The sequence below is a fragment of the Ostrea edulis genome, chromosome 3 (assembly GCF_947568905.1).
Source record: "Ostrea edulis chromosome 3, xbOstEdul1.1, whole genome shotgun sequence".
Lineage (NCBI taxonomy): Eukaryota > Metazoa > Mollusca > Bivalvia > Ostreida > Ostreidae > Ostrea > Ostrea edulis.
This window is the reverse complement of record NC_079166.1, coordinates 79,320,719-79,337,275: the sequence shown is the minus strand read 5'-3', so window position 1 is coordinate 79,337,275 and position 16,557 is coordinate 79,320,719. Positions and strand designations below refer to the sequence as shown.

Sequence of the window (16,557 nt, the reverse complement as noted above, 5' to 3'; positions counted from 1 at the left end):
TTATGATTGGTAAAAATACGTCTTAAAACTATATCTTAATTCATTTACCACGGGAGTATCGTTCTGTCAGCGATTCATTGCATACATTTTCATGTGTAGCGAATAAAAGAGGGTGTGTGGGAGGGTCAAGACGATTTTGCTAGAGGCTTAATTGTCTTAGGTTGTAAATGAATATATTCAATTTTTGTTATTTGAAATTATTGACATATAGTGGTCGATTACAAATGTGTATGTAAATGGTAATCTCCTTTGTCAATTAAATTACAGTAGATCTACTGCAAATAAAAAAATACTTTATATGAAATAAAACATTCAAACAGTGGCCTTCTTAATAGTTCTTGAAACACCTAATATATAAGCATACATATCAGCTCGCCATTCATGCATATGCTTAGAAATTACATTTGTCAATTTTTTAGGTGCCTAGAATGCATAGAGTCCAAGAACACAGACATCATAATTTCTGTGGATGGGGGAATCTGGTACGAGGAGAAATTACGAGAGGTGTTATCCACTGCCCGCAGTAAATCATCAGCTGATATGATACCTCTTTTACCTACAAGTGGTTGGCAAAAATTTCCTTCAGGGAATATTCCTAAAGGATTCTGTTATGGAAGAATATATGAACATATAATACTAACTGCCAAAGTATATGAGAAAAAAAGTAAAACGTCGACGTCTGATAGTGAAAGTGAAGACAATTTGACAGACTTCAATACTTCAAAACCGATGGTGAAAGGACGTCAATATTTTGCCAGCGGCCATGTAAAAGATATTAAGAGCATTGCAAAAGGTGAATGCTTTTTTGTCAAATCAACTGTGATGGCATCATACACTCAACGAAAGCTATATCATGTGACTTTAACTTTAGGATCTCCATCTGGGAAAATATTGGATGCCTCGTGTGATTGTAAAGCTTCAGCAATGGGACGATGTAACCATATAGCTTCGTTATTATTTGCTTTGGAGGATTACACATTACAGTTTGGATATGATCCGGATGCTTGCACTAGCAAGCTATGTACATGGAATGTAGGACGGAAGACTAAAAGGCAACCTCAGCCATGTTATTCCACATCATACAACAACAAGTTAAAAGCGGATAGGTACAGAAATTATAATCCTATGACTACTAAATTGGATGAAACTAAATTTGCAAATGAATTTATTGCTACATTGCCAAATTCTGGATCATTTTGTATGTTTGACCAAATATTAGAAATTGAATATAGTGATTATGTGGTTGACATTAAAAATTTAAATGAAAGAACCAATTATTCTTTGAATTTGATCAAACAAGATGCATCTGAACCTTATGAAGTCCCAAACACTGATAGACAGGCTGAATCTATTATGTGACACAGCAGTCGCAATTGTAGAATAACTGCATCTGTAGCAAAGGAAGTCAGTAGTGTTAAAAGCCCAAGGGCTAAATATAACCTTTTGGAGCGGATTATATGGGGCAAAAAGCTTCCCCAATTGAAAAGTTTAAAGTATGGACAAGAAAATGAAGATAATGCATTTACGCAATATGTTAATCTGAGTAAGGGAAACAATGAAACAACAAGAAAAAGTGGTTTCTGGATAAATCCCGAGTACCCTGAATTAGGATGTAGCCCAGATGGACTAATCTATGATGCTAACAATAATCTTATTGGTGTTTTGGAAATAAAATGTCCATTAGTATTGAAAGACAAAGACCCATTATGTATAGAGAGTCTAAAGCCGTGTCAACGATTTAACTTGTGTTATACAATAGAGAATGGTATCCTGTCTTTGAAAAAAACCCATAAGTACTATGCTCAGGTTCAAATGCAAATGGGACTTTGTAATGTGAAATTTTGTAATTTGGTCTAGTGCAAAAACTTTGATTCAGAGAATCCATTTTGATGGAGAATATTGGCATGATCTCCGAGATAAATTAATTTTATTTCATCATAAATGTATGATGCCGGAATACCTAGAAATGAGGATTCCAAGAAAACTCTTGCCAGTAGAACTTTAAATACATGTATATATTGCAAGTGTTCATCAGTGCAAATATTCATACATGCACCTGCAATTTATAATGATAAAGAATAAAATAAATAATGTTATTATTTTCTATGAGATACACATATGATATATCAAATGTCTTGACTTCTTCATTTACATGTATTTTTGTACATAAAAAAGCAAAAAAAAAATAATTATAGATTCAGATTTTTATTGGTTTTGAACAGTGTCACACTTTCACAATGTGTGAAAAGATATGGACTACATTTGTAAGTTTCAGAGACCACACTCAATCCACAAATCTAGAGGTCTCCAAAAGGCCTTCCATAAGGGTGGGACTCCACTCCTTGTGAAAATTGCCTCAAATAAATAAAACGTGTATATGTAAAATTTTAGTCGCTCTTGCATGAATATTACCAAAATGTACATGTACATTACGTAACATTTAACACAAAGATACAGACAAACTTGTGACCACAATACCCGACTTGGGCCAGGGACATGAAATGTGGTGGGGTTAAACTAGTTTAGTGAGATCTCAACCCCCCCCCCCCCCTCAAACAAGTGGTCAAAAGAAAACAAAGGCAGTAAAAGACGAACTATAATAATCAAGCAGATATTAGCCCAATCATCTGAACCACAATAAATGTACTGAAGAAAACAATCATGCAACAAAAAGAAGATACTTCTCTAATGAATGCAAGGTCAGGCTGGAATTCATTTATAAATTTAGAATTATTTTATCAAGTTTAATGTTCAATGCTCATTTTACAAGTGAACTTTGGTAATTGACTAGAAATCCAATTATATGCACTATTTCTGTGGCAACTGGTTTGAGACTAAGAGGTATTGTTGCTCCTATTATCTAAAAAAATTTTATGCGCTCAATTGCTCGTTCCACATGAATGCGTACTCGTGCAATGCGTTTTGTCAATATTTCTTCTTGAGGGGTTAGTCGATCTCTTCCTGAAAGAAATGGTGGAATGTTAAGGTCTACGTTTCTTGGGTTCAGTATATCCCGAATCAAAAACCCTCGATCCGCTATCACCAAGTCTCCAGGATTAAGCAAGTCAGCCAAACCAGACTTTACAGTTATCTCCTTGTCTGATATACTTCCCTCATATACATCTGATAAAAATGTAACTGCTCCTGTAGGTGCAATACCAACCAAACATTTCAATGTTGGATTATTTTTATACGAGGAATACATATTACCTTGCTCAGCAAAATCCCGTGATGACTGAGTAAATATCTCAAAGCAATCAATTATCACACGGACATTTTTGGAGGACCTAAAGCAAGCAGGCAAATGTTTTTGAATTAAAGCCCTAGATGGAAACATTTTTTTTTACGAAATACCACCAGTAACTTTATATAAATATTGAATCCAAGTGTTAATTGTTGAAGAGACAGTACTGATGCTTACTCCATATATGTATGCAAGATCTTTATTTGGAAACCTATGCCTTAACTTCATAAGAACCAATAATAACTGATTTCTTGTCGATAGTTTGGTTTGTCGTTGTTTTGAGTCGTTTCGTCTTTTCTTTGGTGATTTTGTTCTATTTCCTTTCCAATATTTCAGTTCATATACACCTCCGGCATTTTCCAAGACCTTAAAAAGTGGTTAAATTGTTCAACATTTAAACCTGTGTAAAATTTAAAAAGTTTTCCTTTTGTTGCCAATTGCTCGTAATCAAACTTGTTTTTGGTGTTCTGTTTTTGCGGACTCTTTTGCTTTGAATGCCCTTCATTTTTCCTCAGCCTTCTCTCAATTTTATTGGCAAGAGTATCACTTCAATGAAAAGTAGTTTGTGTCCCACAATCTTGTATTTGTGTTGCACAATAAATTGCGTTCTTTTGGGTCTGCTCCTGTTTGACATGTTCCTGAGAAATGCAAATGTACATGTGTCATTCAAAAGTTATGAGACATATTTAATGAAAATTTTAGTCTTTACAAATCCTTAAGTTTCAGACAAAATATACAAAAATAAGACATAAAATGAGTGTCAAGAATATTATATTCGAGATATTTGTTTAAACTGAAGAAAGTTTATAAATGTGAATATCTACGAATGCCATTCAAAAATGGTACAATTAACATGTAACTCCTTTTGATGTTATGAATGCAGGTATGCTTTACTTAAAATGGACAAAATTTTGCAGGTTTCAGGAAACTGAAAAAAGAACTTACATTCTGATTCATATCAGACCCGGTCCCAGTACATATAGTGTCAGACTGATCATGGTTGACTATAATTGTTCTGTTCTCGTTAATATGGCCACGATGCATATCACAAGTGCTAGTAGAAGTTGAAGGTATTGCCTCATCTTGTAAGGATAGTAATGCTTCTGACACGTCCTTTAACATTCTTTTGGAAACAGGATTGCTCCGTGGAGTGGGTGGTTTCCTTTTCCTAGCGAATTTTCCCCCCTAAAAATAATATTGTAAATTGAAAAAAATACTCGTTTGTTTTGTTCACAAAAACATATTTTGGCTTGAAATTATGGCTCTTGTTGAGACTTCTTAAGAACATTTGTTTCCTGGTACATGTAGATACAAACCATTAAATTTTCATTTTTTTTTTTTTTTTTACATATTTAGGGGTGTTTATATGCCACCGTAAATTTGTTTTAATAACCCATCGTTTTTGGACATAATAAACAAAAAGGCAAAAAATAAAACTTGAAAACTATAAAAGACATGAATACTATTCAACGTGCAGTCTGATTTATGCCCCCCCCCCCCCCCCAATATACATGTACCTATTTCCGCAATTTTTTGGTTTCAATTTATACCTGATTTGGCGTTAGAGTTGCTGGAATGGGATCAGGATGTTCTGGTGTCGGTCCATTTCCACCCACAAAATGTTTACTACATATGTATGTCCATCTTGTAACCTTTTCAACGGTAAAATATTCCCTGCCACACACACGCGCCCATCGCTGACATTTTACAAGATTCCTCTTGGGTTTTGGAAATGGTATCCAAAAAACCCCAGTCATATATTCTCGATCAGCATATCTACTGTCACTGTTGCATATTCCATAACAGCAGTGTCTTGTTGCACCGTGTGTTAGCTTTTTTTTCTTTTGATATCGGCGTGGCCATTAGGAATGTAGTACACGCTGTCCAATGTTTGTACTACATTTGATAACGAGGCTGCGCGTTATTTTTATCCTATCTATAATTAGGTCTTATCAGTGATGCGCGATCTTTGCTATAAAATCATTTCTGAAATATAAAATCGCGGGGAGTTGGCAATGAAAAGAGAAAAACAGAACCAATATCTTCCGACGTACTTCAACAACTTACAGATGCTAAACAGATGGGAAACGGCAAAAAAAAACTTATTTTATTATAAGGTAACAGTTTCCCTAAGGAAAAAAAATAGCAACGTCAGATCTGTAAACATTCCCGTTCATACGATGAAGCCACGTAAACAAAGTTCCACTGCTCTTACCAATTATATGAAATAATGAAAACGGGCGAGTTTGGTAAATCCGAAAAAAAATAATTCACTTATTTCCAATTTTAGTATTAATTAGCAACCCCTACAGGAGCTGCTTAATATTATATACAAATACCTGAACAAAACAGGGATAGATGTGACGAGTTTCTCAGCCAAGCAGTTGAGTTTTAAATATTGAAACGTCCACAGATTCTAGACCACAGGAGGGAATGTCCACAATTAATCATCCAGTTATCGTGACCAGTAATGGAATAAAGCTACAAAGCCCAGCCTTTAGCATGTTTCACAATGCCAACATTACTGGAAACATAACCATTAATGTAATTTCATTGAAGGAATGAAATAGTTGTTATATACTTTGATATGTTATTAACAAATCCATTATCTGATTTAACAAAGAACCGGATGTCGTTCTCTACACTGTGTTACTGTTTTAGTATGAATACTAATATTCATTAACATATACTGTGTTAGAATAAATACTATTATTACATTTAGTGTGATATAATGAATATTATTATTCATTAAGATTTACTGTGATATAATGAATACTATTATTTATTAACATTTACTCTGTTCCAATAAATACTATTATTTATTTACATTTACTGTGTTACAATGAATACTATTATTTTTAGTAACATTTACTTTGCTATAACGAATACTATTATTTATTAACATTTACTTTGTTACAATGAATACTATTATTTATTAACATTTACTTTGTTATAATGAATGCTATTATATATTAACATTTACTGTGTTACAATGAATACTATTATTTATTAACATTTACTTTGTTATAATGAATACCATTATTTATGAACGTTTATTTTGTTATAATGAATACTATTATTTATTAACATTTACTTTGTTATAATGAATAATATTTGAGGCCTCTGCTGGTGGACTGTTAGTCCCTGAGGGTCTCTACAGCCCAGTAGCTAAGTACTTCGTTACTAGCTTGAAAATACTGATGTATATTTAATTGCTGTTATAAAAGTTAGAAATTCATTTCAAAATTAAGGATTATCTCCCTCATGCATAGCTCTTATCCTTGGACGAATTTGGCTCCACTTGTTTGGCACGTTGTTTTTGGCTATATTTAGATCTAAAACGTCATAGTTATTTTGGATTTCAAACATTTCGGTTGAGCATCACTGAAGAGACATTATTTGTCGAAATGCGCATCTGGTGCATCAAAATTGGTACCGTATAAGTTTTACATTATTAACATTTACTGTGTTACAATGAATACTATTATTTATTAACATTACTTTGTTATAATGAAAACTATTATTTATTAACATTTACTTTGTTATAATGAATACTATTATTTACCAACTTTGTATTGTGTTATAATGGATACTATCATTTATTAACATTAACTTTGTTATTATGAATACTATTATTTATGAACATTTACTGGGTTGTTTTTTTTTTTGGATACTATTATTCATTAACATTTACTGTGTTACAATGAATACTATTATTTATTAACATTTACTTTGTTATTATGAATACTATTATTTATCAACTTTTTATTGTGTTATAATGGATACTATTATTTATTAACATTAACTTTATTATTATGAATACTATTATTTATTAACATTTACTGGGTTATATTGGATGCTATTATTTATTACCATTTACTTTGTTACACACACAGATCCGTTTCCTGATTTAACAAAGGACCAGCGTGTCGTTCTCTACACCTTGTTATTGTGTGTTGATGAAACCCGTGATGTCGTTGTGGATGATGACGTCACTATGGGTGACATTGATGTCAGGAGGACACTGACTGAGTTGGAGGAGAAAGGACTGGTGACACGTGACAGTGAACGTTTCCACATTTGGCGAGTTACAAAGATAATGAAATCTTACGGAGAAAATTGTCTGCTGAGTGACATAGACAAAGACTTCTACATGCAGGTCGCTTCAGATTATTCCCTATGTATGTATACATTTGAGTATCTCAGTGAGGATACTGACATAGAACAGCCTATGGACACCCCTATAACGGTGATGAGACTGATTGTGGAGGGAAGGATGTACGATGTTTTTGACAGTATTCTGTTGCCTGGAGGTACTCGTTTACTCATTAGTTATTTCAAAGTAGACAAATTCAAATAAAGCAAATTAGAGGTACGTATTTCCTCATTAGTTAATTCAAAGTGAATAAAGTACATTCTACAAATGATTAAAACATGATATACATGGCGTTGAGTGCTACTCACAAATTAACTTACTGTACGGATTCTGAAAATAACGTTAAATTGTGTTACTTGCGAATCATGGTTTGTACTCGCATGATTAAATATATTTCTTAATGTTTATATACGATTCATATGTCAAACGTTGAATTAATCTAATATATATTGTAAAAAGACCCATAACTTTAAAATCTAAGATGCATCTTCAGGATTTACACCTCACATTATAATAAATATATGATGATTAGGCTAAGTATATTTCAAATCACATTCAAAACTGTTTCATAATTAAATGAAACATGGGAAAAGAACGGAATGGGGGCTAGTTGCGTGGAATCAAATATAAATTGCACCTTAGGCAACATTAAACAAATAGCACACTTTACTTACTAGCATATATACCCCCTCCCCCGCAACACACACACACACACACACACACACACACACACACACACACACACACACACACACAAAAAAAAAAAACAACAGAAAACTAGTGAACAAAACAAATAACATTTTAATTAATTTCTTTGCATTCAAGTATGACAAGGCTATTGTGTAATGATTTAGATACTGAACAATAAGATTTTTCCATTAAAATATCCAGCGATAGTAAACAAGTTTCCAAACTCTCTTCTTAAAGATGGAGTTGGGTAATTTTGAATGGGACGTCTGTCTGTCCTTAACACTCTATATCCTAATTGATAAAAAGGATGAGCGCATCAGTTACATAAAAAGTTAGCTTCAAGCCCTGGGTGTAATGTCCTGATATTTTGTATAATGTCCTAGCTGATAAGACATTTTTACAAAATTGATACATTTCTACAACACCCATATTAATTAAGTTTATGATGTACAATTATTATCTTTAACAATTTTTAAAAATTAATTTTCAATGTCATTTTAGGTTTAAAATAAACAAGGGTGTAATATTTTGAACTGGAAGGTACCTGGTGACATGATAAAGTATTTTAATGGTGATGGAAGGGGGTGGGTGGGTGTATATACTGTTTATAAACACTTGTATACAAGTAAAAGCCGTATATAGATATAATTCATTTTCTTTGGTTATGTTTTCAATTATGGCCTACCTGATCAAACTACTATTGTCTGTCTCGTTCTCAACCAGTAATCTTTACAAAGTGTAGGGGTTGCCCCTCGGTCTGGTTTAGCATTACTTTGTGCGTTGTGGTCTGGATGACAGCACTTTGTTTTCATTCTCCTCCATTGCAACCGAAATTTGCTCGATGATTTTCACAGATTTTTAGCGTCAATGTACATGTACTACTGTCCACGGAAAATATGCCAACTCTTTATAGCAGAAGGATTGCCTCAGGCACGTCCAAATATTTACCGTATTGCCCAGGATTTCGTTCAGAGCATTGTATTAGTCGCAAGTGACATGCTACATCCTTTGTACATCCATAATATGTCTTACGGCGTGAACGTGTTTGAGGGCGAAGCAAAAAATATTGGCATTAATATCTAGATCCATAACAGGACAAAAAATATTCCGAAATATTAGCACCTAACGTGTGAGGACAGAACTCAATTAAAGTATTCTAACGTACTAGACATTTTCGATCCGCCTATTCATTGAACGCGGGAAATGCTATGCAACTGATGTAAACAGTGTATTGTGGCGTCATATTTCGTGTCGGTGTTTAGCAAATATACCCTTCTGCACTTTCCCAAATTTGAAACAAAAAATCGCCACCCTTTTGCCATTGAACGCAACACAAAAATTCCCCTTTTTGTACCCCAATTACAAACGTCTGTTTCTTTTGTGAAGTTCGTTTTTTATCATAACCATGCAGTATTTGACCAGGTAAATCGAACAGATCGTAATTGATCACTTGTGTCTTATCCGATAATTGGAAGCACGTGATAACAGTAAACATCCATAGAAACTGTCCAAGTATGATATCATTTTCAAAAAAAGTTTAAACTACTTCAATCTCGCGGTTCGGTATGATATTGTGACAAGTTTTTCAATTTGAAAAAAAAATGGTGACCGTTTTCTTTTCATCACTATATATATGCATTTACCGTTTTGCTTTTACGGTGAACCGCTTAGAATCGGTACACGACTGAAGTGAAGCTAGATGCGCGGATTGGCACGCATCCTGTGTACCCCAAGAAGTATGAAGGGCCAGGGGTTATTATGAGCAGTTTGAGAAAAGCCATTTGAAACCCATGTCATTTCGAGGCACACCATTCCTTCACTGCTTTTATCACAAGAGATATGTCAGTTTTATTATGAATTTGTGTATTAATTTCCCGGCCATTTTGCACACACAAATACTTGGAAATTCATTGTTAGAACACGAACACGAAGTATTCATCTATGGAAATACCATTCTTAATAATATCTAGAAGATTGCTAAAATTCTTCTGATACGTCAAAAGTTGTTAGGTATATCTATAATTAGCGATATGTAAATCAGATAAACAAGAGAGACAAATCAATTTCGCAGAGATCGTGTGACAAGACTATTTTACCGTATCAAAATAAAATTTTAATCTATACGGGTAAAATATAACTTAATCCATATCAATTAACCATGATTCCGGTGTCAATTGACTCTGTGCAATATTTTAAAACAAGGCACAGAAATTCCTGAAACATCGCGCAGCTTCAATTAAACTTTCAAATGACGTTTTTCAGTGTTGATCTTCCGTACGAAAATTTTAAGTTATGGGGAATTGCATGTACATGTACTCGATCAACAGTTAACAAAAACAGGAGTTAGAATATTTTCATTTATGAGTAACAAATAACTTAAGGTAAGGTTTGCGACATTTTGACATGTAGCGAACAAAGTCATGTTGCATATCAGTATGTTCAGTAGGAATTTATCTTTTGAAAATTGACTTTTTAAAAAAGTAGCCCGTGTTGTTTTTTGACCAGATGGGCTTAATTTTGTGATGTTTTACATTTACGTGATCTTTGTACAAACGGGAATATTAGTGTTATAAAAACTAATCGAGGCAAACTTACGGATAAAAAGCTGGTAGAATTCTTAGAAAGAGTATTATCTATAAGATTATACTAAAAATTTTATTTTAAAACACAAAAAATAGTATTTTTATATCTTTAATAAAATTTAAATTGGTTGCCATGGCAACAAAAAAATGCATATTGACCACTTTACAAGGTCTACGTCAGAGAAATTTCACTTTAAACATAATATTTGGACCATAAACATTTAAGAAACCATATATAAAATTACAACCCACTGGGCTTTGTTTCCCTGGTAACAGATTAAAAAGAATTATTTGATTAATTGTTACTTTGTTTTATAATTGTACAATTTTTTGAAGAGTGCATTGAGCATTTTCATGAACAAACAATTCCAAATCACAAATCTTGACTTAAATTGTAAGGATGTGATGTTTAATACCCCGAACCAAGCGAGGGTTCCCTTCTGCCCCTGTCTGAGGTACTAAATTTCCCTGCCCTTTTGAAGCTGCTCTGGGAATCACTATAAAAAATAATGTGATTTTCATTTTTCGTTGACTTTATAATATTTGTTTACATTGAAATTGGTTTATTACCCATAAAATCAAACCATATAAATTGCATTTAGATAAAACTATGAAATAAACAAAACATTGGTTAAACTCAACGTGGTCATTATTTCAGCTACTCATTTAATATATTAGATATAAAATGCCATCAGTGGATTTTTTAACACCCGAATTAATCTTTATAATTAATATCATTACATGAAATTTTGATTTCCATTTAAACTGCACTGCCACACCAGACTTGCATATCTTATCTGTGATTCCAAAGTTTTGCTTACATATGGCTTTGTCCTTAATTATAAATACATGCAATCAGAGCAAAACATCAATATTCTTTAAATTTAACATATATTTTGATGATATAGCAAAAAAAAAATTCTTGAATATTGTAATTATTTTATAAGGCCTCAAACTTCCATATTTACTGCTATGCATGAATGTCAATTACTAGTAAAAATTAAAACCAGTTGTTTCTAAAAATAGAAACACGTGAGGAAATACGCAAGTTCCGAGTTACCCAAAAGTTATTTCCCTTTGTCGAACTCTTCCGCATTTTATAACGTATGGTGGGTACACAATGTATACATTATATCGTAGACTGGCATTGTACGTAACGACTACGTACGATTAATGTAATAAAAGCGTAACTTTTGTTTATATCAATCACTGGTATGCATATTCTGGTCATATCAAGCATAATCTGTTTTAATAAGATCATCAAATTGGCTATTGAATCATTATTCGTTTCCTCTTCTACATGAGTAACGCTTTTATCAAAGAAAGATGGAAATTTACAATATTTGTTTGATCCATTTTGTTATCCAATACTTATAGACTCACTAAAGTTGCCTTTTCCCTGAGATAGGATGGTCTCAGAAACTCTGGATATCATCTTTTAAGAAATAATACAACGATAGTTATTAGCAAATGTACCCACTGTCATCATATTTTAGGTCATAATTTACGGAAGAGTTCGACAAAGGGAAATAACTCTTGGGGAACTCGGAACTTCCGTATTCCAAAGTACATTTTTCCTATCATGTTACACCCTAAATCAAAAAAAATAAAAAATATATAACGAAATGGAAAATTCCATCTACCCATCTGGACGAATTTAGTGATTTTGCATGTTTTCTCTGAGACATCCTCTCAAGATTCTAAGAACAAATAGTAAATAAAAACGAAGCGATTATGTTACGCGGGAAGATGAAGAGAAATTTTGATATACTGGTTCTTTTCTTTTGATAGAGATGAGAGCCTTCAAATGTCGTGGTTTATTATAACGGAAAAATTGGATTCCGAGGAATGGAATTACATAAAAGCCGCGACACCGAGCAATATGCCATCAAAACTTTTCCAGAAAGTAACTTACAACGCATTCAATTTGCCGCAAGAATTAAGAAAATGCAGAGAGGGCTTAAAATATAAACGTAGACATCAAATTTAAATTGCAAAACTTTACGAACAACCTGAAAATTCTACTAAAAACTCTATCCCTTTTACATATTGTTAATCCGACCAATTGAGGCATTCTACCGCACACCATTGATTGATAGCTTCCATTCTAGGAGCGAAAACAAAGTAGTTAGTACCGCAAATTAGTGCTGAAAAATTACAATTGTTAACAAATTATCCACTATGTTTAAGGTTGTTGGTTTTAGCTCACCTGAGCCAAAGGCTCAAGTGAGCTTGTGTGATTAAAATTTGTCCGTTGTCTGTCGTTGTTGGCGTCGTCATCGTTGGCGACGTCGTAAACTTTTTTCACAGTTTCGACGTCTTAAGAACCGCTGGGCCAATTTCAACCAAATTTGTCACAAAGCAAAGGGCTTGCAAGTTTGTTCAAATGAAGGGTCTTGTCCCTTTCAAAGGGGAGATAATCACAAAAATGCAAAAACAAGGTGGGGTCATTTAAAAATATTCTTCTCAAGAACTACTGAGTCAGAAATGCTGAGATTTACATGAAAGCTTCCTGACATAATGCAGAGTCAGGTTTGTAAAAATCATAGCCCCTGCGGGTGTTATGGGGCCACAATAGGAAATCAAAGTTTTACATACAAATATATGGGGAAAATCTTTCAAAAATTTCTTCTCAAGATGTAACCCTTTTTGTCACTAGAAGTGAAATCCAAGTTAATTTTCCAATTTTCATTACGAGTACAGAGTTTGCCAACAACTCTCTAACTCTATCTGCTTCTCTTGTCTTCTTCTCTTTCTGTATTCTCAAAACACTGCCAGAGAAATAGAACTGTCTATCCTTGTGCTAAAATACAGGTACAGAGATTGTAAAATAGGACCTTTGCTGACAATTTGTTAATGGCGTAGTGATTTCAATCTACGGTATCACTACATGTGAGGTTATAATTACAACAGTTGCTTACAGAGCAATTACAAAGTAAGAGTTTCAAATTTCCGCATCCCCTCACATATAGATAGAGTTGTCAAAACAACAATAAACCAAGCAATGGTATAGTATAATGACCGATAATTGAGAAAAACAAAACAAACACTCCTGTACCTCGTTATCTGTTTACAACAAACCACTTGGCCAGAAAAGCTGAGATTTACATTAAGTCTTCCTGACATAGTGCAGATTCAGGTTTGTGCAGATCATTACTCCCCCCCCCCCTCGGGGGGTGGGGGGATGGAGCCACAATAGGGAATCAAAGTTTTACATACAAATATATAGGAATTTTTGTTAAATCTTTTTCTCAAGAACCACTGAGCCAGAAAAGCTAATATTTACATGAAAACTTTCTGACATAATGCAGATTCACGTGTTAAAATCATGACCCCGGGGCTAAGATGAGACGACAATAGGGGATCAATTTTTACATACAAATATATAGGGAAAATCATTAAAAGTTTACATTCACATGAAAGCTTCCTGACCTAGTCCAGATTCAATTTTGAAAAAAATAATCATGGCCACCGGGAGTGGGTTGGGATCAAAATAGGGATCAAAGTCTTGCATGCGAATATATAGAAAAATTCTTTAAATATGAGTGAAAGTGATTCAGGTGGGGGATGTGGCCAATGGACGTCTTGTTTATTTTAAAATGTGTTATATATATGTTTTTGTAATATATTCAACATGGAAGTTGAAGCCTTCGTCGCGTATAATCTGTATAATGAACGGTGAGATAACGAACGATGATCAGTATAATACACACTTCTGTGAATTCAATCCTTTTACGTACAAGACAACCAAGCACAACTTTGGTGTAAGCCAGGCAAGCTTGTCGGGCAGCCGGCGTTTAATAACTTTACAAAAAATATACTACATACATGGTAACTGACTTGAACTAGTTTTATGCAAGTACTGAATCAAATAACAAAATGTCAACACCCCCCCCCCCATCATTGACGTTAAAAACCGCCCAGGTAAAACCATGGATGAACTATTTTAAAAAAAAAAAATATGGAAAACTGTGTCCGAAAGCAAGTGTTAAGTAACGTCTAAGGGTGAATATAGGACCTTATCCATAATTAAATATAATAAAAAAGTGTGCTATGTGCACTTCGTGAGACTGGCTTAGAATGGCCTTACTCGTGATATCGACACGTTATATAAGCCTTCCTATGGCCACGCCTTGTATTACTACGCATAGGCATTCGAACACGTTCCTATCATACAACGTTTTCCGGCTATTCCGGCTGAACATCTATGACGCTTCGTTGTGGACGTCAACAACTTGAAATGTACGGAAACGTGTTGTTAACACAATTCAGCAATGTTACCGACCAAAAATGTAAATATAAGTAATAAGGTATCATTTTAAAATATTTATCAGGATATAAATACGGGTTGGTACATAATCAAATTTTCAGTTCAACTGATGTTGAAGTTGATGTTCAACGAAGGGCTTTATGGAATTTGATCACGTGACCAACCCGTATTTATATCCCGATAAATATTTTAAAATGATACCTTATTTCTTGAATAACGGTAATGTACAGTACATGTATATTGTATTCCTTGTTGGAGGTATGAGATTGATCGTTATTTTCACCTTTCATGTGTATGTGTAATTCAAACTTGTTTCATGAATTTGTTGGGAAAGGGGGGAACAATAAATCAAGTAAATCTGAGTTATACAAATATCGTTGATTCTACAGTGTACAATGTATATTGATATATATGTATACAATATACACATGTAGACCTAGAGAGTGGGAGATGGGGGTACAAGGACGTAACATTGTTTTTACAATTGGGGGATGCTATGACAAAATATATTTCGACAAGCCTACCATCCTAACGTTTGGTCTAGTACAGAGCTATCGTTCAAAGGTATGTATGTGTGGGTTTCTTTGTTCCAGAAACCCAAGATGTTCGAGAGTTCCATGAGGGCTTCTTTGATAAGGAGATTCAGACTTTTATACAAGAATGGTGTAGGGTGAAGAACCTAGACCCTATAGCATGGGCAGATGGAATTTCACACGGGGAAGCTGTGAGATTTGTATCAGCATATTCAATCCTAGGAAGATTTGAGAAAGGTCAGTTTTAAACGTGTGGCATCAGCTTATTATTCAATTAGTGCAGTTGTGCACAATTAAATAAAATTCCCATACCTTAGATGGGAAACAAATCAATGTTCTGATGAGTTTAATCCGTTTATTATTTCGCTAATATATCAAAAATACTTCATATGTATAATAGGATTCACAGAATTGGTATCTGACCAGAAGAAGTGGAGCATACTAGTTTCCATTTTGATGTCTGATAACTATAGCATCAGAGTAAATACCTTGTGCGAGGAGAAACACAGACAAATCCTAGGGGCGTTTCCTTCTTTAAGGGAATTAAACCATGATATGAGAACAACTGAAGCTATTGACTTGATTAAAGATATGGTGGACAACGACAAGGTGTTAACAATGAATGGAGATGGTAGTAGTGGGACTGTGGGGTTTGTATCGGATAATGTCCGCCATCAGGTGATGGGTTACTTTGTTTTGAATTGTCTGAAGACTGACGAGGACTATAAGAACTACCTCAATCTGTCGTCTGTGAACTCGTTATTGGAATACGTCCGTACTTGGTGGCATGATCCAGATGATGGGGAGAGATGCTTGTATATACCGAAAAGGATGGAGGAGTTGCTTATCACACAACTGGGGATAGACGTAATACGACACGTCATGGTGGAGGGGAGAGAGGACAGAAACGGTGATGATGAACGATTCATTAGAGTAAGAGAGATGGTGTCTAAAAGACGTAAGTTTACTCGGGTTTTTGCTATATTTTAGTACTAATTATTTCCAATCATTGATGGTAAATTTGATACTTTGTTATCTTTAATCATTGTTAATCATATTATCTTACTTACGTATCACTGATC

The 16,557-nt window shown here is 34.0% G+C and overlaps 1 protein-coding gene across 2 annotated transcripts in view; it reads left to right on the top strand.

The window, feature by feature from the left end:
- LOC130052910 (uncharacterized) overlaps window positions 1–16,557 on the top strand; it is an 82,540-nt gene that overhangs the window by 11,745 nt on the left and 54,238 nt on the right. For both annotated transcript variants that reach the window (XM_056159114.1, XM_056159115.1), the window contains exons 4-6: window positions 7,141–7,557; window positions 15,536–15,712; window positions 15,876–16,433. In XM_056159114.1, coding sequence (XP_056015089.1) covers window positions 7,141–7,557; window positions 15,536–15,712; window positions 15,876–16,433 — 1,152 coding nt within the window. The remainder of the gene's footprint in view (window positions 1–7,140; window positions 7,558–15,535; window positions 15,713–15,875; window positions 16,434–16,557) is intronic.